Genomic DNA, 26,013 nt, shown 5'->3' with positions numbered 1-26,013 from the left:
TAACAGGTACACAAAATCAAGCACATAGCCATGCAATCTCCACAGACAAACACTGGCAGTAGAATGGGTTGTACAAAGAGCTGACTAAACGTTGCAGTATCATGGGAAGCCACCTTCGCCACAAGCCAGTCTGTGAAATTTCTGCCCTTCTACATCTGTCCCGAACAACTGTAAGTGCTCTTATTGTGAAATGGAAGCATCTAGGGGAACAACAGCTCAGCCACAAAGCGGTAGACCACACAAACTCACAGAGTGGAATGCCAAATTCTAAAGTGCACAGCTTCATAAAATCACCTCTCTTTTAACACATCACCCACTACCCCGTTCCAGAAGCAAAAGTCTCTGGAAGCACATCAGCGTCAGGGGCTTCATGAAATAAGTTTCCATGGCCAAGACACTGGATACAAGCCTAAGATCACTATGCACAATGTCAAGTGTCAGCCGGTATGGTGCAAGTGGCGTGGAGTGCACAAGACACTGGAGCAGTAGAATCATGTTTTCTGGAGTGATGAATCACACTTCAATATCCAGCAGTCTGATGGATAAATCTGGGTTTTGCAGATGCCAGGAGAACGCTACCTACCCGAACGCATAGTGCCAAGAGTAAAGCTTGGTGGAGGAGGGATAATTGTCTGGAGCTATTTTTCAGGGTCTGGCCCACTTAGTTCCAGTGAAGGCTAGTATTAATGCTAAAGCAAACATTTTAGACAATGATATGCCTCCAACATTGTCGGAACAGTTTGGGGAAGAACCTTTTCTGTTCCAGCACGACTGTGTCCCTGTGCACAAAGCAAGCTCCATAAAGATGTGGTTTGATGAATTTGGCATGGAGTAAACACAGCGGCCAGACCTCAACCTCACTAAACATCTTTGGAATGAATTGGAACTTCTCATCCAACATCAATGCCGGACCTCACAAAAACTCCTATGACTAAATGGGCATATATTCCCAAAAACACACTCCACAATCTTGTGGAAAGCTTCCCAGAAGAGTAGAGGCCGTTATACTCGTTATGCAGGTAACTCTACAACGATGCTCATGGTCAAGTGTCCACATACTTTTGGCCATGTAGTGAATCTGTATTCACGGCGCTTGAACTCAATGTATTACATATTCTATAGTAAAGCACAAATCTGCTCACCTCTGGTTGTGCAAAGAAATCCCTCAAAAGATATCCATTCCACACAAACCTCTGATCTGCCTGTAAGGAGAAGAAACCAAACAGTGAGGACATCATCACCAACTGTAAAAATTTAACACTGGTTCTAAAAATCTGACTGGTTTACACTCAACAACAAGCCATTGTAAAATACCATCTACGCACATATCGCTGTACACATCAGCTCAATTCTATACTAACACACAAAGTTATTATAAACCACGTCACCAACGTTAGTGAATAGTGTTCAGTAGAACCGTTCTTTTAGAACATATAAGGTGGTGTGTTATCGCAAATAACATTACGACTGTCATTTGGTCTCAGACAATGAGATTAAGGCAAGTTCATTCAATCATCGCATCATGTTATATGTAATGACCCACAGTCGTGAGTGTTCTATTGCTCTTATACAAGCAGTGCTGCAAAATAGAGAGAAAAGCAAAGTAGCCCTGAAGATTGTGTAAACTGTGCTTTAATACTGGCTATTCCTTCCCCAAAAAAGCAGCACACTTGTGTGTTATGGATAGAATAAGGGGTCACGTATAAATGAGCTAGTGGGCCTAAATGCTCACCCTCTTTCAAAGAAAAAAAAAAAAAGCATTAAAATAAGGTTTCATTTTTGACATCCATATTGTTTTACATGCAGTTAATAAAAGACGAGAAGCTGGTTATTTTGGATTTTAGCTCACCCAAGCTGTAGAATCACTCAGCCAACCTGTGCCAACAAGTCTGTTGCTATGTATTACACAGTGAAACGCACCCTAAATTTGTTTGTAATTTTTTCAAGCCCACGGCGTTCAAGCTCCACCTTCTCACAGGCTTCAGTCCTTTCTAACAGTGGGGATACTGAGGCTTATTGTAATAGAGTTTTGTTTACACAGAGTCAGACCGGTCAAATTGTGAACGTCATTACTTGGCAATGTTTATTACTGAAGCCTGTATTTATTTGATTTACACCAGCGCAATAATGCTAATTCCCAGACGGTACCCTAGGGGATAATATGCAACGTTAGAACCAAGTTAATAGGAGTGCGATAGCAGCTGTACACGGACGTTTGGGGCTTAAAAGACGGACATGTGAAGCTTATATCTGCTTGTAACAGACATTCAAGTAAGATACGCCTCATTCAGTGATGAACTGAGACCTCTAGCCCATTGGAACCAGGCCATAAATGTCAAAACATGAGAAAACAGCCCACTTCTACAAAAATACTAGCATCCCTATGGGATTCTAATATACTTTGTTGCGCCAAGCTACAGATTAAACGCAGACATTTAAAGCTGCTAAGACATCCCACGTTTTATCTGAAGATTGTGACAGATCTGTTAGCATATATTTTACACTGTATTAGCTATACATGCACTCTTTCCGTAGAGAGGCCTTTTGCTGCCGCTGGTACAGTTAGTGACGTATTTAGGGCTTCTAGAAGGCTGAGAATGATGTTATCAAAAACGTGAGTGGTTGATTCCTCTGCCACTTTCTAATCATGCTGGTGGGTGATCTCATGCAGTAGGCCTTCTCTTCAGCTAGACAACCTAGATAACGCTGAGGAAAAAATTTGCGAGAGGCCAATTTATAAAAAAAAAAAAAAAAAAAAAAAAGTAGCTTTTTTGCTTCTACCCAAAATTTAACAATGACACAAGAATAGTATTGTAACAATAAATACTTAAATACACACTAAAAAATTGAAATATAGTTAATAGAAAAATTATACGCATGATTTCTTTTTTTTTTAGTTCTCAGAACTCATTAGGCCTTTTCTGAAGGTTCTTCTCTAGAAATCTGATGTACTCCTGTCATCTCGTCTCTTCTTCAGAACTTGACCAAATGCTCTGCAGATCAAATATCTTGCAGATGTTATCTAACGTAACCTCGTTGTTAAAGTAGAAACCTAGTAATGATTATCTGCAACGTAAAGCGAGTTACTTGGCAACCGGTGCTCAGTGGTATGACATGGTTATCGGGGAAAAAAAACAACACAAATAACAGAACCACCTCCAATCATGTGGTCAGAACTAACTGTGGTAAAATATGATTAGTAATCTAGTAAAAACTATTTATTTACCATTACTGTAATCTAACGTATTGCATTCCGTCACTGTTTTATAAAAGCAACCAGCCACTTGAGGCTGTGAGTTACAGCGGTTTTACCACAAACGTCTTGGGGCTTTTTGCCTTATTAAATGCTTTTCTCACTACAAAGGAATTAAAAGCTTATGATGTTAACAGCTCAACCGAACCAACCCAAGCACACTGAGGGAGTTCACATGGGTAAAGAGAAAGAAAAACAACAGGGAGATGGAGTGACAGAGAATGTGCAACAAAAAGAACAAGAGCTGGAGATGAGTAACAGCTAGACAGATAAACAGAAATAGAAATTGGGGAATTAAAGGCGAGAGAAAAAAAATGTTGGTAGAGACGTGTTAAAGGTTATCAGGTCATATCCACCACCTGATAACCGCCAACCAACTGACACGGCAGACAAATTTCAACACTGTTATAGTGCAGAAAAGAACTGAGAGAGAAGAAATAAAAGCTCCAGAGCAGAACTGGAGAGGAGTTTTGATATCTTAACACTGCACAACACACAGACACAGAAAGAAAAAGACCAAGAAACTGAGCGAGGGCTAAAGATTGAGAGATAACGAGAGACAAAGGAAGGGTTAGGGGAAGGAAGATAAAAAGACGAAGAGACCGTGTTAGAAAATGTGTTTGAGGTTTTAATGCAGGGTGCAAGATTCCTCGCATGATAATCATCACCCTTCTTATTCTTAGACCCAGCAGAACACAGCAGGCAGCGTCGGAACACATCATGATAAAGGGTCCTGTTACATGAAAATTCCACTGCTTTCAGTTTTTATTTATTTTTACACTACTTGAAACTGCCAGATGCATTTTACATTGTGTGATATTACTAAAATTATATTGGACATAAATTACATATTATATATCATTTGTGTGTGTGTGTGTGTGTGTGTGCGCGCAGTACTATCACTTCAAGAGAAGTAAAACAATATTCAACAATATTTTTTCTCAAAGTATTTCTGGATCATTTCCATTCATCATTAAATTGTTTGTTTTTTTCTTCTATTTATGTGAAAAAAAAAAAAAAAACAAAAAGGAGATAAAAAGCTGTTTTCTCCTTATATTTGTTAGACACACGCAGACGCACGCGCTCACATGTATATTAAAATTGCTGCTGTCGAAACAAAACCTCTATCTCAATTTTTGTTGTTTTTCACTTTTTCAAGTAAATTGAAAATGCTCGTTTCTCTTTACATAGCGTGTTAATTTCATAATGAACAGACCAAAAGAAACAGTCCAAAATAACTTGGGCGGTGGGGAGGGTGTGTGTGTGTGTGTGTGTGTGAGTGAGAAATGGTTCTATTTATGCCGTAGACGTCACAATTCCTGGTTTCTATCACCGCCACTGTAAATAAATTTTTAAAAATTGCTGGAGTTCCCCGTTAAAACGTATGAACAGGTTAGAGAGGAAGTGAACGTGTGTTTGTAAGATGAGAAGTGTACAGTTTAGTTTCTCTGAACCGAAGGATTCGTTACCACGTCTCCTGTAACAGTCCTTTAATATAAATGAGAAACAAACTAATGAGCTCATCCACATGTTGGTGTCCTGCGCAGAGGTGACTGGTGCAAATAGGTTAGTAGGGCTAAGCCCTCAGTTTCTTTCAATGAAAAAAAGGCCTCAAAAGACGTCTTCTGGCATCCTCGTATATGTACATCCTGGGTAGACTCAAGATCAAGGGCGCCAACAAAAAATGCAAAGACTTTGCTAAGATTGGGCTATTTTGAGCTCACCTAAGCTGTAGATTCACTCAGCCAACCTGTGATTCCCTATCAAATGTGTTGTGGTGTATTACATCACGTTACCTACAGAGTGAAACAGCCCTAAATCTTCCATTTGGACAACGTCAAGTGTGAGCACCTCTCAGAACAAATTGCCTTATATGAGCAGATGTACTTGATTTACAAAAAAAATGCTGAATTCTGATTATAATATTTATTCTTCTCTAACATTCATATATACTCTCTCTGCCCCGTCCCCCACCCTGGCCCCCTTCCCATCTGCCTCTCACCCTCTCGAGCAGGCTCATCTCCTGGAAGTCAGGGCTGGTGTTGGCGAGCCGCTGCTGGGTGTGCGTCAGGTCATAGTCGGTGCAGAAGTAGAAGCCGTCCGTGTTCAGAACACTGTTGATCATCGACAGGAATGTCTTGTTGTCCTGCATCTGTGTAAAATAAATAATAGCGAAGTTATAAATACTAGGATAACTGTAATAAAAGTACGTACAATGACCATCAAACGCTGTAGGTCACCTAGCTAAAATACTGTATACAATTTAGTATGTTTTAATTGTTGATTTGCAGTAACTAAACATATTAAAGGACTACTCTGTGTTTTATTTTTAGAGGAAAACAATATAACATATACAAATACTAGTAACCACGTAACGTTGGGAATAATGGATCCCACTTTAAAAGCTTGCTAAGACCCCAAATCAGCAACTGAGATTATTATATGCTTTATAGTGAATTTCAGGGGCTTAAAAAGACTTCCACATCATCAAATGAGGTGGCTAGTAGCCTAGTGGTAGGAAAGGTGAGCTATTAACCAGATGTTTGCAGGTCCAAATCCCAGGACTGACTGGGTAAACCTGGTTATGTGCTTGGGCAAGGCACCTAAGTCCCCCACTGCCGCTGGCAATGCTGCCATGTTGACGACGCTGTGCTGCTCCCAGACTGGGCATTGTTAGGCAGCAAAATGACCAATTTCCCTTGTAGGATCAATAAAGCACAACATGATAGAAAACTACTTTTCTCACTTTCGGATGTTGTTAATCTTTGTGCAGTTTTGTGCAGCTCTGGGTGCTGGAAAAACAGCCAAAACTAGCCTTTTCTCAGTCGGGGACTAGAGAGAGAGGGCATTATTGATCTTGACTGACCAGCTGTGGATCATGTTTAGTGCTTTTTCATGCTGCCCAGCAGAATAGAGTCTGAAATGGTCAAGTCTCAATGCCACCTTACAGTAATATTTTTTTTTCATTACTACACTAATAAATGAACAGTAAAACAAAGCATTAACATAAGGTGCTCCCATACAGCATACAATACAAATTCATGCACAACACACTAGGTACATAGCAGATGTGTGTATGTAGAGGCAACACAAGACAAAAGGCCATGTTGAGGTAAGGCCTTTGTACATCCAAAAAAAAAAATCATCATAAAACACTTTCATGTTAATCCTGCTCTAAAATATCTAAAATTCACTCTGGACAAAGAGGAACCAGCGCATGCATTTAGCAGCCTGACAGCTAATCCCTCCAACCAATACCAGCAGGCCCTGGGGACCTCTCCTCTGTCTGAGGTAAGAGGATCTAAACGCTAAGCTAGTTAGCTCTGAGAGATGAGAGCGGCTGTACAGACCTGACAGGGCAGCCACTCACAGCACGCACACAGCACTCAACGCTATTTGCTCCACTCAACAACAGCTGTGGCCCATCTCTTGCTAACATGTTGCAGCAGCCACGCAATTCATAATGCAAGCAGCAGCGTTTTGTTAATGTTTATCAGTTCAGTACACAGAGTGGGGAGATGCATGAAATTTATCTACCCTTGAAATACCACAATTAGGGTGCACGGATGCAATATTGGAATCATATTTGTATCGACAGATACAATAAGAATTATCAGCATAGGACAGATGTTTATATTTGACCAATATTTCAAACTACCTGTTTAGTAGTACTGTGCAAAAGTTAGAAAGTGCACATAGTTTATTTAATCATTAGTAAAATGAATGTCACATCACAATATCTAGACAGACAAAGCACTTCTTGTAAGTCGCTCTGGATAAGAGTCTGCTAAATATTGTAAATGTAAATATCATTGGAGCGTCTCTGGCTACTTATTAGAAAAGGTATACATTTTCCTGCCCTGTTGCAGCTCCACAGCGGTACAATATTTGTAGGTAAAAATAAATAATCGTCCTTTACAGTAAAATAAGGCTCTGCTGATCGTTCAACGCAGTTTAACAATAAATGGTCTTAAACCCTGGAGTTAATGTAGAACTGCTAATTCACCCTTTAACCCTAAGGGATTGGGGCTCAGACTGCCGGTCACCATAGCAACACAGAAAAAAACTCACCTAGCTAGTAGCTAACGAAACATCAAAGAGAGATTTAAGACAAATATTGATAATCTGGAGACGAACTGACTTATTTGTATTTATAAATAACTCAAGCTGGTTTCCTGATATGTTTAATCTGCAACAAGAAACTGTCGAATACTAAGTCGCAAAGCTGAAGTCCGTTTCTCATTTGCCAGCTTCTTGTTAAAAATTTGTTAAATTGTGCAGCAGTTGAACAATTTAGAATGAGAAGCTGACCGTAAAAAGTCGAACAATGAGAGATGTAACAAGAAATTATTCTACTTTCACGGAAACGTTTCCTGCCGGAGATGCGAGAAAAGCAGTTATAGTGGAGCTAAAGCTTAAAGCAGCGCAGTGTTTTCATTTATAGTATATTTTTTCAGGCATTATAACATAATGATACATATTTGCAGCATAGATGGTAAAATGCTACTTCAATAAAATGGACATAAAATGTTGTGGCTCTCAAGGCGGATCGATTTTTGTTGAAAGGACAAAATGGCTCTTTTTAACATTTGGGCTACCGACCCCTGCCTTATACAGAGCAACAGATTGTTGCTAAGTGTGTTACAGAGCTAGGCTAATTCAGCATTCGGAGTCTTGCCCAAGGACTCTTATGGGTATAGGGTGGTGAGTTTTGCTCAGGGGGGGAAATGAATCTAGTTCCATCCACATGACCACCCAGTAGGTGGATCCCCAAACTATCACAAGTTCTTACTATCTGAGTCACATGAGGTTATTGAAGATCAAAATGCCCAGAGGAATATGTTAACTTCTAATTCTGTAAACACTGTGCTGAGTGATTGATGTGGGGGGGCTCGGAGGGGGATCACCCTGCCCACCAAAAAGAGAGAGGATTATGCTGTTATGTTCTTGGTCTCCCAGCCATTGCTCCACTAAGGCACCCCAATCACTATTTTCACTTATATAAAAATACATTATGAAAAAAAAGTATTATTATCTACATTTCTCTACTGTTTAGTTTCTCCAGCCACATTTACGCAGACAATGTATCTTTTTAAAATAATTCTGATTCATTTCAATCAGATGGATTCAAACCAAATCAATGATTCATGCACTAAAACATTTCTGAAACAATCGTAATCAAATCACATTGTTATGAGGTCAGAATACACACCCTGCTGATTAGTAAAGCTTCACACAGTAATAATTAACACTTCTTTTTCATGCCCTTACATTGAACCCTTTGGCTTTGTCGGTCTGCCTGGAGCCAGGCCCCACTCTTCAGCTCCTGTGGGAGAAACACCCTTTCACTCAACTCACTGCAGCCATAGATGGCATTTCAATTAAAGCCTTAGCTTTGATAAATAATGCACCACGTCTGCTTGACTGTAATGAGATATGGTTGTCATGGGCTCCAATAAAAGTGTGCTACTGCTGTATGAGGATGCCTCGTCTTCCTCCAGCAATGCACACATATAAAACCAAAGCTGCTAAGCAAAACAGACGTAAAGTGGAAAGCAGAAAACCCTTCAGAGTTTAGATATTATGACTGTGAAACACTCAGTCGTAACACTCGGACAATTAATCTGCTGACCGACAAGGCTCATACACTCAAAGACAATGCGAAGCAGCGTTCACATCATCACAGTGAAAGGATTTGCGAGTATGTTGCTCGTTCATTTGAATGGAGCAAAAGTTTGGAATCACTTCTCATATGAATCATTTTTGTCATTTTATATTCTACAGTAACTTTAACAATCCAGATTTAAAATGTTATAAACAATATATTATAAGACAGTTTGTTCCGGCCACGCAAGCTGACTGGCTGAGAAGAGTTCTAACCGTGCTGATATTTCACCATAACATCACAGGTCTTTCACAAACACCATCACTCTGCTGAGACGCCGTTGCTAAGCAACGACTTTGACAGCTGTACGAGACGCTCAAGCCATTTGAATGTTTTTTCTTCTTACTTTGTCACAAACAGAAAATGGACACTTTTAAGGTTACATCTGACCGACAGCCGATTTGGTCAAACAGCCGATTTGGTCAGACAGCAGATGAGACGACACTAAATTCCCAGACCATCACTTTGGTCTGTGCGGAGCTGGAGAACAAACTGTCGGCTGTACAGCGCAAGTGGGCGGAGCTCGTTACTCTGAAGTAGCAACAAGCTGCTTGTTAAGGAGCTATAACTTAGCGGAAGAATTGATGACATTAAAACATATTAAACGCCGCGTTCACGGCCCAATTTATTCATTTCTTACTTTATTTATTTAACTGCTGTATAAAAGCAATAGACACTCGAGGAAGTGTGTTGTCGCGAATAGCATCACAGCTGTGATGATCTACGGCGACCAAATCACAGCCATGACGTTATTTCATGATAACATCTCTCGTGTTCTACTGCTTAAATGAAAAGTGTTCACATGAACTTGAATGTATAAAACACATGAATGCAGGGTGAACATTACAAACTTCTAATTTGATCATAATGTCTTGTCAGCGTAACAGTGTATATATGTTCCCAAATAATAAGTGAATGTGTGATACACACACAAACACACAAACACACAAACACACAAACACAGCTCAACACCTCCGGAATTGTAGTGCCCCTCTTTGCTTTTACTTTGTTGCTTTTTCTTTTTCTCCCCCGAGATCACTGTTCAGTGCAGTCTTCTGGGTTACTGATACTGCTGGCACCAGTCATGTGCCCTGCTTGTAAATGACAGAAATTCATGGTGTGACAGTAGCTGGAAATAACTTCTAACTTAATAACTTCACTTAGTAATATCAAGAAAGTCGTAATGGAACTTGCCATATAAAAACTGAGCAGACTAGTGACTAAGTCATAGCAACGGTGCGGTGGGTAAATAAACAAAACGAAACACACAGCACGCAATCAAGTGGGCTGCCAGGCAGGAACTATGGATGAATCCAAAAATTAAATTAATGAGTTTTTTTTTTTTTTAATTATTATTATTAAATCAATCAATCATGTTCATGAGTTTTGACCAGTGTATATTTGGTTTTGTCCATCTGAATTTACATGACCAATCATAAGGCAAATTATTCAGTAACTGTGTGAAATTTTTATTTTTTTTATTTATTTGTTTGTTTGTAAAAGCTCCCCTCAAATTAACAGAATGTGTTTTATGAGCATACACAAATTGCTATATGCTTACAATTTACTGCTGAAAGCCAAAAATCTTCGACTTTCTTTGTATTATTTTATAAAAAACTATTTTTACAGAGCAGATCACTGAAGAGGCGATATCTGTTTATACAGCTCGACTTTCAGTAGAAAAACAAACTGTGAGTTCAGCTTCTTTTTATTATACCGGTTTAAAATGACCATCACCATCTATTTCACTGGAAAGAAGACCGTTAAAGCCTCATATGACGCCCAGCTTCTGAATGCATCTTATGAAATATTAAAGTTATGAAGAATATGACGAAGTGCGTTTTGGAACCACCGGTGGTCTCAGGGATATGAAAAATATTAATTTTGACACCACTAATAATTTTCGGTTAACAAAAATGTTTGAAAAAAGGTCTGATCTACACTTTTGAAATACGAGGCATTTGGTGTTTAATTTTATCACTTCATTCTCAATGTTATACAGCTTTCTCAGTAATTTAAGAATCTTCTACAGCTGTTATACTTTCATGGACAGTGTTTTTAAACAACCTAATAATTATTTGAAACCAGAAAGACTGCATTAGAAACTATACAATACAATATGTACAATATTAGAAACTATACAATAATCTCCAACCAAACATTTATATTACTTGAAACTTCATTCCAAACTTTTGAACTGTAGCGCACATGACTCATTAAAAGCAATGGTTTAAAAAAAAAAAAAAAAAAAAAAAAAAAAAAAAAAAAGTCAAAGCTGAAATTTACTCAACACTGACACAACTGAGTGCTGAGCTTCAGACACCAATGACTGTAGGCTATTTTTTTCAAATCCTGCTGTATTTCAGACTACAGTTCTGCATTACAACTGTAGTACCAGTGGTACCAGTGGTACCAGGGATACCAGGGGTACTGCAGGACCTGCAGGACCGACCACAGGATCTTGCAGCGCAATGTGAATTTTCAGGAGCCCTGTGACCGGAATGGTTGCAAGTTCGATCCCCAGCACTAACAGCACATGACTGAGGTGTCCTTGAGCAAGACACCTAACCCCCAATTGCTCCCAGGGCTGCCCACCGCTCCGGGCAAGTGTGCTCACTGCCCCCTAGTGTGTGTGTATTCACTAGTGTGTATGTGGTGTTTCACTTCATGGATAGGTTAAATGCGGAGGTGGAATTTCCCCGTTTGTGGGATTAAAAAAGTATCACTTAACTTAACCAGCCCAGTGTAGGCAGGAAACGCATAGAAAAATCCTGCAAATTAACAAAACAGCCAAAATAAAATTATATCACTTCATAATTGACATATATAAATAATAACTAACAGTAAAACAACAAAATGTAATAAACGTGTTCCAAATAGAAGAAATATATAAATATCTATTCATCTATATGTATATATACATACAGTATCTCACAAAAGTGAGTACACCCCTCACATTTCTGCAAATATTTTATTATATCTTTTTATGGGACAACACTAAAGAAATGAAACTTGTATGAGTACCCAAAACAGATTTAACAAATTTAACAGCCCTGCTCCCCATTCACACCTGGAACCTTGTAACTCTAACGAGTTGTATGACACGAGAGTGTTGCCAGTTATTTAGACAATAATGTCTGTGTGTTGAGTTCTTTTCAGAGGGCAGTAAATCTACACTGATATACAAGCTGTACACTGACTACTTTAAGTTATATCCAAGTTTCATTTCTTTAGTGTTGTCCCATGAAAAGATATAATAAAATATTTGTAGAAATCCGAGGGGTGTACTCACTTTTGAGAGATACTTTATCTATCCACCTATCCATCCATCTATGTAAATACACACACTATATGGACAAAAGTATTGGGACATTCCTCTTGATCACTGAATTCAGGCGTTTCATTCAGTCCTATTGCCACAGGTGTCTAAAATCAAGCTCCTAGCTACGCAGCCTGCCTTTACAAACATTTGTGAATGAGTGGGTCCTTTTAAACAGCTCAGAGAATTTGGGCATAGTACTGTAATGGGATGCAATCAGTGCAAGTCAGATTATGAAATTTCTTACCACCTAGATATTCCACGAGCAACTGAGTGGTATTACTGAAAACTGGAGGCGTTTAGGAACCACAGCAACTCAGCCACATAAAGTTACAGAGCGGGTCGCCGAGCGCTGAGACGCATAGTGCATAAAAGCTGCCAACGCTCTGCTGACTCAATAACCACAAAGCTCCAAACCTCCTCTGGTATTAAAAAACATGTGCCAGGAGCTTCATGGTATGGGTTTCCATGGCCGAGCAGCTGTATGCAAGCCTTACATCAACAAGCACAGTACCAAGCATGGGATGGAGTGGTGTAAAGCACGTCGCCACTGGACTCTGGAGCAGTGGAAATGTATTCTGTGGAGTGGAGATAAAGCGCTTCTTTATCCGGCACTCTAATGGACGAGTCTGGGTTTGGCGAATGCCAGGACATTACCTGCCTGACTGCACTGTGCCAGCTGTAAAGTTTTGTGCAGGAGGGATAATGTTATGGGGTTGTTTTTCAGGGGTTAGCCTATAACCCTTAGCTTCAATGAAGGGAAATCCTAATGCTTCGGCAGACCAAGACATTTTGGACAATTCTATGCTTCCAACTTTGTGGGAACAGTTTGAGGAAGATCCTTTTCTGATCCAGCTTTAATGAGCCCCACTGCACAAAGCAGCTCCATCACGGCTGGGCAAGTTTGGTGTGGAAGAGCTTGACTGACCCTCACAGAGCCCTGACCTCAACCCCATCATGCACCTATGGGATGGACACGAATGGAGATTGTGAGCCAGACCCTCCCCAGCATCAGTGTCTGAGCTCAAAATTGTTCTTCTGGATACACTGAGCAGAAATTCCCACAGACACACTCCAAAATCTTGCAGAAACCTTCACAGAAGGGTAGAAGCTGTTAGAGCTGCAAAGGGGACCAACTCCATTTTAATGTCTGTGGATTTAGAATGGGACATCATAAAAGCTCCTGTGGGTCTAATGTGCAGGTGTCCATATAGGGTATACATTACATAGCTAGATATTTTCTCACTGCGATATTCAAACATCTGAAGAGCAAAAATGGTTAAAATACCAATCCCTAGTGCTGTGCATCCTCTGTGGGTCTACACTGAATTAAATTCTAAAGAATTCAAATGTTTACCTGGCTGTCTGTGAGGTGTAATATGGTCTTCTTGTAGGAGATCATGTCAAACTCCACGGCCTTCCACACCGTGTGACCGAACAGGTTACCCACTTTCCTCTTCCTAGTGATGACTATGAGGTACATCCCTGCACACACAGAAGCAAATCAGTACACCATGATGGAACAGACTGTTGACGACCTGCTACCTCTGCAGAGTTTAATACCATCCATCTTATGTACCTGGACTTAAGCTGATAGCTTGGTGAAAAATCTAGCTTACGCAGTTCCCCCTTTACCCCAAATGTATTTAATCAACCAAGACATGCCTGGTGTCTTAAGTTTGACTAAGCCCCAAGACTAACGTAGCTAAGCAAGGGAAGCTTAAATCTCATCAATATGTGGTTTCTGTTAGTCTAGCAAGTAATGTGTGTCTATAATAAGATAACAGTGATAAAGCCACATGAGCCACATGAGCAAAACAAGTCCTGGCTAACTGACTGTAGTGTGGTGTAAGGGAGAAATTGTGCAAATGAGTTACTCATAAACTGGACAATATACTGGAAACCAACTAGGAAAAGTTCTGTAAAGTTGTAAAGTTCTTTTTTTTTTTTAGAGGACATACAAACGATTGTTGAATCATTAAAAATGAACTCAAATGATTTCAATAACTAAATTGATTTGTTTTGTGACATTTTTCAATAAATATAGCACTATGAACCTATTTGCCCCCCCACCCAATTTCATATATATATTGGGTGTGTGTATATATATATATATATATATATATATATATATATATATATATATATATATATATATATATATATATATATATATATATATATATACATATATACACACACACACACAAATTAGATTTTTTTTTACCAAACTACTGTTTCACTATGCATTACACTCCTGATAACCTGGACGCGTTTTATGAGATTAGGGTTGGAATTACTCTCCAAAGGAACTTCTGAACCTCCTCCAACAACAACAGTGGGACCTACCAGCCACGAGGCGAATGGTTCCCATGATCCCACAGATCGGTCTGGTTACTCCTGATGGAGGAATGTCCTTAATGCCTTTGGAAGAGAAAGATGTGTCAGTACATTTCAAATGTGGCCAATCCTGCAGCCTTGAGTCTCATTAAATAAAGCTCACTATGCCTAAGGCACGGAGTAGCAGCCTTTTTTGTTAATAAGTAAAAGGAAATGCTAAAAATTCGCAAACTTAACAGAGCCACTGCTAAATATACCTAGCTCATTGTGAGGTATCACGGTCATTACAGGTAAACAGCCAGCAGGTTGTGAGCTTGTGCAATGGGGCGTTATGGCTGGCTGGGGTGGGATGGGATGGGCTCAGACAATCATTGTGCAAGTTCACACAGCGTTGTTTAACCTATAAAAACACAAAATACTTCCTTCTGTTGAGTAACACTGAAACGTTTATTTTATTATGTCGCTGGGGGTTGGGTGGACATCCCCTACACCAATGGAGCAGACGAGGGTAAACACAGGTGGGAGTGGATATGGACTACAGGCGTGTGGGTGTGCCTGGCGTGTGGTTGAATTAAATAAGGTCAGTTGACGATCAATTTGAATAACACTATGTGACGGCTGGGCTCAGGAGTGTGTCAGCTACTTACCTGAAAACACTACTTACCTTGCTGCTTTTTACCACATTAATGTCTGCTTGTATTCATTTTAATAATATGTGGTGTTTTACAAACAAAAACCCTGTCATTGTCCAGATAAACAGGTTTAAACAATCTTAATCACCTGAGACTTCTGCACAGTGCTGCATGTTCCTTATTGTTTATAGGTCTTATATGTGCAGTTCAGTTTGCTTTCAAAGTAGAGCCCATTCCGTGCACCACCTCTGAACACAAATCAGCAGAATCTTTCCCTGGGTCTGTTCTCAGGACCCACCTGTAAGAGTCATCTCTGTGGAAACCCTGTCAATGACCAGGACGTCATTAGATCCATCATCGCAGGCCTCGATGTAGAACTTCTCAGGGGATGCATGCCTGTGGAAGGGAAAGAGAGTGGATGGAAATATGAATCTGCATCTTTAACAAAACTACCCTAAAAAGATTTCAGAATGGTCTATTCCGTGAGATACCTGATAGGCTAACCATTTCCGTTCCTACTTATTATATCTGTATATAATGCTTTGATTCTCAATGTGGTCAATCTAAGCGTTTGCAGAACTGAACTTCCTTGCATCACTTGCATTCTGAAAAGCAGAAGCTGCTGCAGCTGGCAGCTCTGACTTTGGAACTGCAATAGCACAAGCTTTTGCACAGTAATAATGAGAAGCAGCTTTGGGGAACTTGTAGATAAAGAGTGGGGCAATGGGGCACTATGTTATGGTTGTGGGAAACTGTGTCATAATGCTCTTTTCCAACTACAACTCCAATTCCAGTAAAGTTGGGATGTTGTGTAAAACATAAATAAAAACAGAATACGATGAACTGCAAACCCTTTTCAACTGATATTCAATTGAATACACTACAAAGACAAAATATTTAATGTTCAAATAGATAAACGTTGTTTTTTGCAAATATTCACTCCTTTTGAATTTGATGCCGGCAACACATTCCTAAGAATTTGGGACAGGGGCAACAAAAGACTGGGAAAGTTGAGGAATGCTCAAAAAACACATGTTTGGAACATTCCACAGGTAAACAGGTTAATTGGAAACAGGTGAGTGTCAAGATTGGGTATAAAGGGAGCATCCCAGAAAGGCTCAGTCATTCACAATCAAGGACGGGCGAGGTTCACCACTTTGTGAACAACTGCGTGAGCAAATAGTCCAACAGTTTAAGACCAATGTTTCTCAATGTGCAACTGCAGGGAATTCAGGGATTTCATCATCTACAGTCCATAATATCATTCCACAGGTGAACAGGTTAACTGGAAACAGGCACATTATAAAGCGCAAAATACGACAACAGAGACCTCGGACTGTTGAGCAACTGAAGTTGTACATCAAGCAAGAATGGGAAAGAATTCCACCTACAAAGCTTCAACTGTTAGTGTCCTCAGTTCCCAAATGCTTACTGAGTGTTGTTAAAAGGAAAGGTGATGTAACACAGTGGTAAACACGCCCCTGTCCCAACTTCTTTGGAATGTGTCACAGGCATCAAATTCAAAATGAGTGAATATTTGCAAAAAACAAAGTTTATCCGTTTGAACATTAAATAAGATATTTAATGTTTCTGTTTTTATTTATGTTTTACACAACGTCCCAACTTTATTAGGGTTGTATATGATGGTTATGATCAGCTTTTTCTACCACACTGTACAATATAATTATAATTCTTCAACAATTATACGATTCCTACATTAATCTACCAACATCATCTTAACTTTATTCGATTTATTTTTACTAGCTGTTTAATGCTTATTCCTGTGGCTTTGTTATCAGTTTACTCTTGCAAACACTGGATTAAAGGGCCCATATCCCACATTTTTCTGTTATTTTTTTTCTCCCAAGGTTTGCTTCGATCATTTGCTACATAATCCACATAAATGATATTGCTACCTCTGCTTCAACCTCAGACTGCAAAATTCACCTTTATGCAGAAGACACGATTTTATATTGCTCAGCTGATTCTATTCATGCTGCAACAAGAAAATTACAGAGCTCATTTAATGCTCTACAGGTGGCGTTATATAAGCACAAACTAGTTTTAAATGCCACGAAAACTAAGTTCATGCTGTTTTCCAGATCTTTTAATACTGATTTTAGTGCTGTAAATATTACTACCCTGGCAGGATCCACTATTGAGAGAGTCACAGAATATAAATACATTGGCATATGGCTGGACGATAAACTCAGTTTTAAACCACACATAAATAAACTAGTCAGTAAATGCCGACAGAAGCTGAGTTATTTTTATAGACATAAGTCCTGTTTCCCCATGCATGCCAGAAAAAGACTAGTTGAAGCAACTTTACTATCAGTGCTGAACTATGGCGACGTTATCTATAAATATGCTCCCTCCAGCTCTCTCAAATTACTGGACCCAGTGTATCACTCTGCCCTGAGGTTCATCACTGGAGATCCGTACAGAATCATCACTGTGAGCTGTATGCGAAAGTTGGGTGGCCCTCTTTAACGGTACGAAGGGAAACACATTGTTTGATTTTTATTTATAAGACACTCTCCGGTCATTTGCCAGAATACATCACTTCATTGATGAATACAAATAACAGTAATTATCAGACTCGCTCTAGTAATTGGATCAGCTGCCAGGTACAAAGAGTTTTTACTGAACTGGGAAAATCTGCTTTTAGTCACAGCACCAGCTGGAATTCACTACAGGACACACTAAAACTCAGCTCACTGGTGTCACTCAGTCATTTTAAACTTGCCTGTTTAAAAGCCTGTACCTGTTTTACTTAATCATATTTATTCGTAACATTTATTTTTGTGTTAGTTCTCCTTAGTTCTTTATCTCTTTTTATTTATTTCCTCTCATTTTATTTTTAATCGTTTTTTGTTATTACTTTTTTAATTTGTGATATTGTATTATTACCTTACTAATTTCTTATCTACTTTTGATCTTAATTTCTTACCATTTAAATTATTTTAAGTTATTATTTTCTTTGTCATGTCAATCCCTGTTTTTGTAAATGCTCGGCTACATTAAAAATGAGGGTCGCCCTCAATGTACTTCCGAGTCAAAATAAAGGTTGATTGATTGATTTGCGTTAGTTCATGTAGCAAAAACAGTCATATTCTTTTACATGACCATTTCTAACCTTTCTTTATGCATTTCAATTAAACTCATTTTTGTTACTATGCATTTTAAAGGGAAATTCCAACTATTCAAGACTTCAGCATTAAATCTTTAAAATGCAAACAAAGTCATTCCGAGTGCTTTGATGTGAAACACTCTGTTCTAGAGGACCTAGTGAGTCAGAATTGTTCACAATGGTGGTGACAGGAACCAGACATCTAAAGAGACTAATGTCTCTAAAAGCTCCTCAAAGAAAGTTATCTGATGAAATGATTACAAATGCACTGCCTGAGGCCTCAGGCATTATTTTACAGTAGTGATGACATAAGCTTTGAATGGTTACAGATGTGTAACCACTTCCAAGGCTTTGTTTCACAACAGTTTTAAAAATCCTTTGTCTTAAACCCCTAAAAAGTTTTATTACACACTTCTAAAACCTGAGAAAAACCCTGTTAGTTTGCAGTGAAGTCCCTTTAGTTACTAAATAACAAGCCTTTGTATGAAATAGCCCGGGAATGTTAAGGGACTAAACTCATTATAAAAGCAATTCCTGGTTCAGTGTTAATTTTAAATGCAGCGTGATATAAGGCAAAATAGCACCCACAGAAAATGCCCCCCCTCTCTCCCAAACCCACCCATATTTTACTATCAACATTACAAGCAAAAGCTCTGAGGACACAACTGGGTTCACTAGTGGTTTAGGATAGTAAATACAGTGGCTATAATTGTGTTGTAGACAACTCAAGCTCGTTAACATGACATCACAAAAAACTGAGTTTTCATTATATGTACCATCTCGGCTGTGGAGCGAATGGTATGCTGGAATGTTGGTTACGCAATGAAGGGGTGGGGATTTCCCTGCACTTCCCTCCCGTGACGCAGAGGTGGGAACCTGTGTTGGACTCCGGCCCTCAGCTCCACACCTTTACCTTTACACTTATGGCATTTGCCTGACACTCTTATCCAGAGCGACATTTTACACAGGTAGGTGAAGGTGGTGTTAGGAGTCTTGCCCAAAGACTCTTATTGGTATAGTGTAGGGAGCTTACCCAAGCAGGGGACTGAACCTCAGTCTACAGCGTAGAAGGCAGAGGTGTTACCCACTACGCTACACCAACTCCTCTGATGTAATACACAAAAAAATGATAAAATAAAAATAAAAAATAGCTTTTCCATGACAGGGGCCCACCAAATACAGTTTTTACAACTGTAGTAACACTGTCTAATGTTTTGCGAGTGTACTTCATCTGTTCCAGTTAAGAAAACCTACAAACTGTGACGATACATAGGATGAACAGGTGTTTAAGTGATGTCACATCATGTCCAACCGCCCACACTTATGTGTGGCTGTTCATTACCTTCAGTCAATTCTCACTGGGGCTGATTCAGCAAGTCCTGACCGAGGCTTTAAATCAATGCTTCTCGAGGTCGAACATGTTTAAACATGTTAAACACATACCAGAGCAGAGCTACACTGATAGCTCCAAGCAGACTGCATGGGCCACATCTGGTTAAGTCTTCCTTCCTTGCGAAAGTGCTGATCAGCACATTTCCTGTGCACTTAAATTCACTCCTGACCACAACAAGCTACACTCAAAAAGGAGTGCAAGCATAGCCCCTGCTTCAAAGCATTAGTCTACATCACAAACACGAGCCAATCCTTCCCTTGTGATACGAGTATTGGCCTAGGGCTGTTCTACATGCTTATGACACCGTCACACAAAGAGCCACTGTTTAAGGATTACATGAGCTTAAATATCATGAATACAGGTCTATGAAGGGAAAACTGCCTTTATAGTGATTAGATGTCTGAAAACTGAATCGAATGTTTCTTTTCATTATTATAGGTCAAAATCCATGTCAAGTACACAAGCCATGTAGTTGAGTTAAAGTAGAGACACCATAAGGTAAAATATCACTCCAGTAAAAGTAGAAGTTCCGCCCTTTAGACATCCACTTGAGTAAAAGTACTAAAGTATTTGCCCTCAAATGTACTTAAGTATCAAAAGTAAAAGTACTAAAAGAGTAATTCTGGCTCTGATCTAGTCCTGTTATCATTTTTATAACAAGACTGGCTTCATGAACTCATTTCAGGTGAAAGTCCTCCAGCGTCTCTCTCGGTAAACCAGTCTTTTAATAGAACGTCATTAATTAGTGACGCTGACGTCTATTAAAATGATCAGAAGCACAAAACACTGAAGGTAAACAGTTTCCATCAGGGAGAACCGAGTGGCTCTGAAATCACTTTTTACACACAAGCAAAGTTTCAGTTTCAGATTTATTTACAACTTAGTTCCAAGTTTAAGTTTAATAAGAACTGGCTTTAAACTCAGGATCACAGATGAGCTCCTTTACTATGTTGATCTGTAGGCGTCTGTTCATAAACATAAACCAGCCCAAACTAATTTACTATAAAATGAAATGGTGTTTGTAGAAATTCAGAAAAAAGCCGCGTCAGTCTCGACTGCATACGTGGACATATTTCTATATTGAGCTCTATTTACACAAAGTTGAACTGCGTGCTGCACTGGGTCGGTATGACCAACAGGTCAAAACCAGCTCTAAACAAAGTGACCGCTGGGCCCTGATTGGTGCTCTGGCTTTGCGCAAAAAAGTGAGATATTTGACACTGAAATGTAGTGGAGTGAAAGTAAAAAGTCCCCCAGAATGGAAAAATTTCAGCACAGATACACGAAAAAACTACTTAAGTACAGTAACCAATTACATTTACTTAGTTACTGCCCACCACTGCTTTTCACTGGCTTGACAACACATAACTTGCAGCTATTGGAGAAATTTTAATTTCTTTTGACTGACTGATCCAGTTTAGATCAATCACATTCCACCTTGCCTCAAGAATACAAACATCAACACTGCAGTGAGAAGTGATATGCTCCCTACTGCAAGAACCATCCTCAGCACAGACTACATATCCTATATTTTCTTTCTCTGAGGACACCTAGAAACATTTGCCATTTTCCAACCTCTCCGTTTGTAGCCATGCCTTTAAGTCTGACACAGCGGTATGCAAAAGTCTGAACATCTCCCATTCAAATTAAATTCAATAAAACATGTTACAATGAGCAATAATCAGTAAATGTGCATTAAAATGTGCAGAGCTGTGTTAAGATGTCTTAACTTATTTTCACTTACATTACATTACATTAACGGCATTTAGCTGACGCTCTTATCCAGAGCGACATACAATTTGATCATTTTACACAATTGGCCTGACTGCATGTCTTTAGGACTGTGGGGGGAAACCGGAGAACCCGGAGGAAACCCACGCAGACACGGGGAGAACATGCAAACTCCACACAGAGAGGACCCCGGTCGCCCGGCCGGGGAATCGAACCCAGGCCCTCATTGCTGTGAGGCGATAGCGCTACCCACCACGCCACCGTACATACTTAGAAAATCAACAGTCAGTTGACCTTAAGCACCCAAACTTTTGCATATGGCTGTGTAAGTAAATGACCTCTGGTTGCCTCGTGTTGTGCAGTCTGGGACGAAACAGGCCACATAAACTCAGTGTGAATGGCAGCTCACCTGCTGTAGGCTGAATCGTGGGATGTGTACGACTGTGACGTCACAAAAACAAAATATTCAAAAGAGGCTGTTTCCCCACATAAACCTTACCAACGTTCACATACCACATTAAACACTTTCATTTAAAAAAAAACTAGCAAACAAAAAACCCCCACCCAGTTTTGCTGATTTTGGGCTGTTTAAATGTGCACATTAGTTTAGGGACTACAACTTAAAGCCTGCAGTATAGATCAGCACTAAAATTTGACCAAAAGGCCTCAGAAATAAAGCTCTTAAATTCAATTACACTGATGGGGGAGCACTGGATAACACCTCCGCTACACACTGCAGCAGAAACGATGATGATTAAGTCAAATAATTTCAACACTTATCTTAACACGCATCTTAAAATCTAAAAAAAACGATTTCCATTTTGAACTGCACTGCTGACACTCCCTTCTGCCTCAGCCAGGTGTCTCTCGTTTACCGCAGAGCTGGGAGTTGGTCCCAAAAAGAGATGATTCTCTGAAATCGGGAGTCAACTAAAAAGCTTTGGACTCAATAGTGACCACAGTGATGGTCATGTATGCCCAAAATGGTGCAAGCAGAGTGTGAGACATTCTAGTGTGACTGTCTAAATAGCCTGCCTGAAAAATCCTACGCTGACATTTTGCCGTAGCATCATGAGGATTTTCACAAACACTGTGTGACTCCGTTGAGACGCTGTTGCTAGGCAACGACTTTGACAGCTGTAGGAGACGCTCAAGCTATATTTCTGTTTGTGCACAAACAGAAAACGGACACTTTTAAGATCACATTCGACTGACAGCTGATTCGGTCAGATTCTGAAGATGAGACTAATCTAAATTCCCAAACTATCACTTTGGTTTGTGTGGAGCTGGAGAACGAACTGCCGGCTGTGCAACGAGTTGGCGGAGCTTGTTACTTGGACGTAGCAACAAGCTGCTCGTTAAGGAGCTATAATTTGGAGGAAGGAACTGAACATTAAAACATATTAAACGCCGCTTTCACGTCCAGTTTATTCATTCATTACTGTATTTATTTATCCGTTGTATAAAATCAATAGAACACTTGAAAGACATTATAGCCAATAATATCACAGCCGTGATGTCGTACGGCGACCAAATCACAGCCCTGATGTTATTTTGCAATAACACACTCCCTCTCATCTTCTATGGCTTACATAATTTATAATGTAATTAATTAATGTTGTCATCTCCTTCCTTGTGCTTCAATTTTTCCGAAGGGAGAACATTTCAGTGGAATTGACTCTCGTAACTTAGAACCAGGAACCAAAGACGAAGACATGCAAGGTTCTGAAAAAGTTCTATCTGAGAACTTATTGGCATTATGGCCAGTATATATCCAATATCCAATATCCAATATTTCACTTTTTCATTTGTTTTTAAATAAGCCGGTTTTTATGAAGCGTGCAGCAGTGAACTACAGAGCTGTTGTAACACGAGCAACTGATTCACTGTTTCATGTTATGCAAACTGTGCCCTTGTTTACTCATAACCATATAAAATATTTCGAAATTCGAACTCTGATCTCAAAAAAAAATAAAATCCCACTTAACCTGAAAACATGTACGTTCTTATATCTACAGAAGACACCGAACCATTTTGTCCTTCTCTGATACTGATGTTAAACCCTTGAGTATTATGCAAAACCAATACCGATCTGATATATTCTCCCTCCACAGCTCAGAGCATCACATCGCAGTGTGAGCGAGTGCTATTTCAGGACAGATTTAGTACAGGATTTGGTCATGCTCGTTGTTTTTCCCCTCTGATATCCCATCCAACATTTTCTGCTGATATCAACCTGATGTGACCATTTGAAGACATGCAACGGTTTGATGACTACATGCTTTGGCCTTCAGCGCTGAGTGGGCGGTACGGGGGGGCAACTCTATCACATAGTGCAGCAACAGTAATGACCACATGTCTAAGGTCATGCTTCAGAAATGACCAAACAGTCAGCACTTACAAAAATCTGGAAATGGTGTAATAGTGCAACAGTGTAATAGAAAATAGGTAAATGTGGGCGACACATAAAAGGATCTGTGCACCTGCAATAAGGACACCTGCTATTTAATTCATCCGTTCCCTGTCCTTGGTAAATATTTCATCCATAAACTTAACTTACAAATAAAACCCCTAAGTTGTTTTAAAAGATTTACAACTGTGTCGCCTCAATTCAACATACACACTGCAAAAGTAGCTAGACTGAGAAAAGCACTAAAAAAATGTTATTTGTTTGAACCTATATGGAGTTTACCTCATACAACACATGATGCCGGTGCTGTTTCCATATTTGTGTATTTAAATGTGTGACTTTTTGTGAAGTGCTCTTATACCGTTACCCTGTTACCTAATTGCCCCAGTGTTACTTATATTCTACAGTCTAAAGCAGTGTTTCTCAATCATAATACTGGAGGCCTCCAGCATCAGGGCTGAGAGACACACTGATCTAAAGCTCTCCATCAAGTGAACGTGGATCAATAAAAAGGTGCAGAAAACAGAAACACAGGCCTGGTTTCCAGCCCAGCTGACCTCAGCAACTAAACCATGCCCATTCTCACTGACAGCCACGGTTAGCACGCAGCCTGGAAACGACGCTGAAGTCAGCTTCTTCGAATTTCCCCGTTCCACCTTAAAAGGCGCAGCAGTTCCATTCTGGCGCCCGAGGCTGGCAGACTGTCTGCACTGTTTAAGGTGGAACGGAAAAATTCGAACAAGAAGCCGGCGACAAGACAGCCAGTTTCGGTCTCGTGGCCTGACAAAGCAGAGACGGGTCAGATATGTTCAGCCTGGAGCGAGGAAAAGTGGAAATGTGAGGAATGTTTGTGAAATAAAGACCAAACGTCCTCACGGGTCTCAGCTCCGACCGGCTGAGGAACACCGCTCACTCAGGCAGACCTACAGCTAAAGAAACAGCACAGCGAAGCACTTCAGCCAAAGGACAGGCAGCCGGTCACACACAGAGCGGACACGCCAGGCTGTCTGGGGGTGTCTCGGTCTGAAACCAAGTCAAATTCAGCTCAAACTTACAGGTTGAATCTCTCGTAGGCGGTCGCCATCTTCACTTCCTGCACTGCACGGACCTCCAGTGACGTTGCCGAACGTGACGTCAGGGCTCGGAGGCCTCCGAAGGTTCACGACTGTGTTTACATATATTTACATATTTTAAAATAATATGCATACATTTTATTTTAATACTAATTAAAACATTTATTCCCTTTTTTTAAAATAAAGTCAAAATATGTCATTTCTAATTGCCGCTAAGCTGCGCTATTTTTGTCTTCTTGTTGCATTTCTAATGACTTTTATTTTTATTTATTTATTTTTGAGCGGTATTGATGTCTTCTGGCAGGCTTGCAGATTCCTTTTGTTCTAAACATGTACACATCAATAAAAAAATAAATAAAAGGAAGAAAAAGCAAATGGATGCCATTATTTTGTTGATTTTTAAATGGACGTTGACAGACAAAAAGCACAAAATTGCAGTTAAAAGAGCAAAACAGAAAACTGTCTCCTGCAAATTGCACGTTATACATATAATGTATACAATTCTATTCAGTGTAGTTAACTATTTCAGTTATGAACCGGGTGTGTATTTTGCCCTTCTACAGTTTTGACTGCAAATTTTCCTTAGATAGTGAAAAAAGGCACATGGCAAATCTGTGACCTTCAGCAGCCTCTTAAACACCTTGAGACCACCGGTGGCGTCTCTTCAGTGATCTGCTCTGGAAACATTACTTTTATAAAATAACACAAAGAGCGTCGGAGATTTTTGGCTTTCAGCAGTAAACTGTAAGCATATAGGAATATGTGTAGATCATAAAACACATGTTCTGTTCATTTGAGGGAAGATTTAAAATAAATAAATAAATAATATAAAATTCACATTTATTTCATGCAGCTACTGAATAATTTGCCTTATGATTTGGGCATGTAGATTCAGATGGACAAACCACAATAAACCCTGGAGAACAAGAGTATATGATGTATTTAGTCAGTAACTTTTACCCATTTTCATCATGACTCATCAGAATAAACATTACTCCAAATGCTATAAGGCACCTTCTGGGGTCCTGCTAAAATGATTTGGAGTCTTTATTTGATTTCTTCAG

At 39.6% G+C, this 26,013-nt stretch overlaps 1 protein-coding gene across 1 annotated transcript in view; it reads right to left on the bottom strand.

The window, feature by feature from the left end:
- The window catches only part of sacm1la (SAC1 like phosphatidylinositide phosphatase a), a 43,249-nt gene extending 18,238 nt beyond the window's left edge, over positions 1–25,011 (bottom strand). The window contains exons 1-6 of the mRNA XM_037535428.1: positions 24,932–25,011; positions 15,508–15,605; positions 14,587–14,661; positions 13,595–13,722; positions 5,256–5,405; positions 1,143–1,202 (exon numbers count right to left, since the gene is read on the bottom strand). Of these exons, the coding sequence (XP_037391325.1) occupies positions 1,143–1,202; positions 5,256–5,405; positions 13,595–13,722; positions 14,587–14,661; positions 15,508–15,605; positions 24,932–24,960 (540 nt within the window). The 5' untranslated portion in view covers positions 24,961–25,011. The remainder of the gene's footprint in view (positions 1–1,142; positions 1,203–5,255; positions 5,406–13,594; positions 13,723–14,586; positions 14,662–15,507; positions 15,606–24,931) is intronic.
- Positions 25,012–26,013: the final 1,002 nt, after the last annotated feature.

The sequence above is a fragment of the Pygocentrus nattereri genome, chromosome 27 (genome assembly GCF_015220715.1).
Source record: "Pygocentrus nattereri isolate fPygNat1 chromosome 27, fPygNat1.pri, whole genome shotgun sequence".
NCBI lineage: Eukaryota > Metazoa > Chordata > Actinopteri > Characiformes > Serrasalmidae > Pygocentrus > Pygocentrus nattereri.
This window is presented reverse-complemented; position numbering and strand designations above follow the sequence as displayed.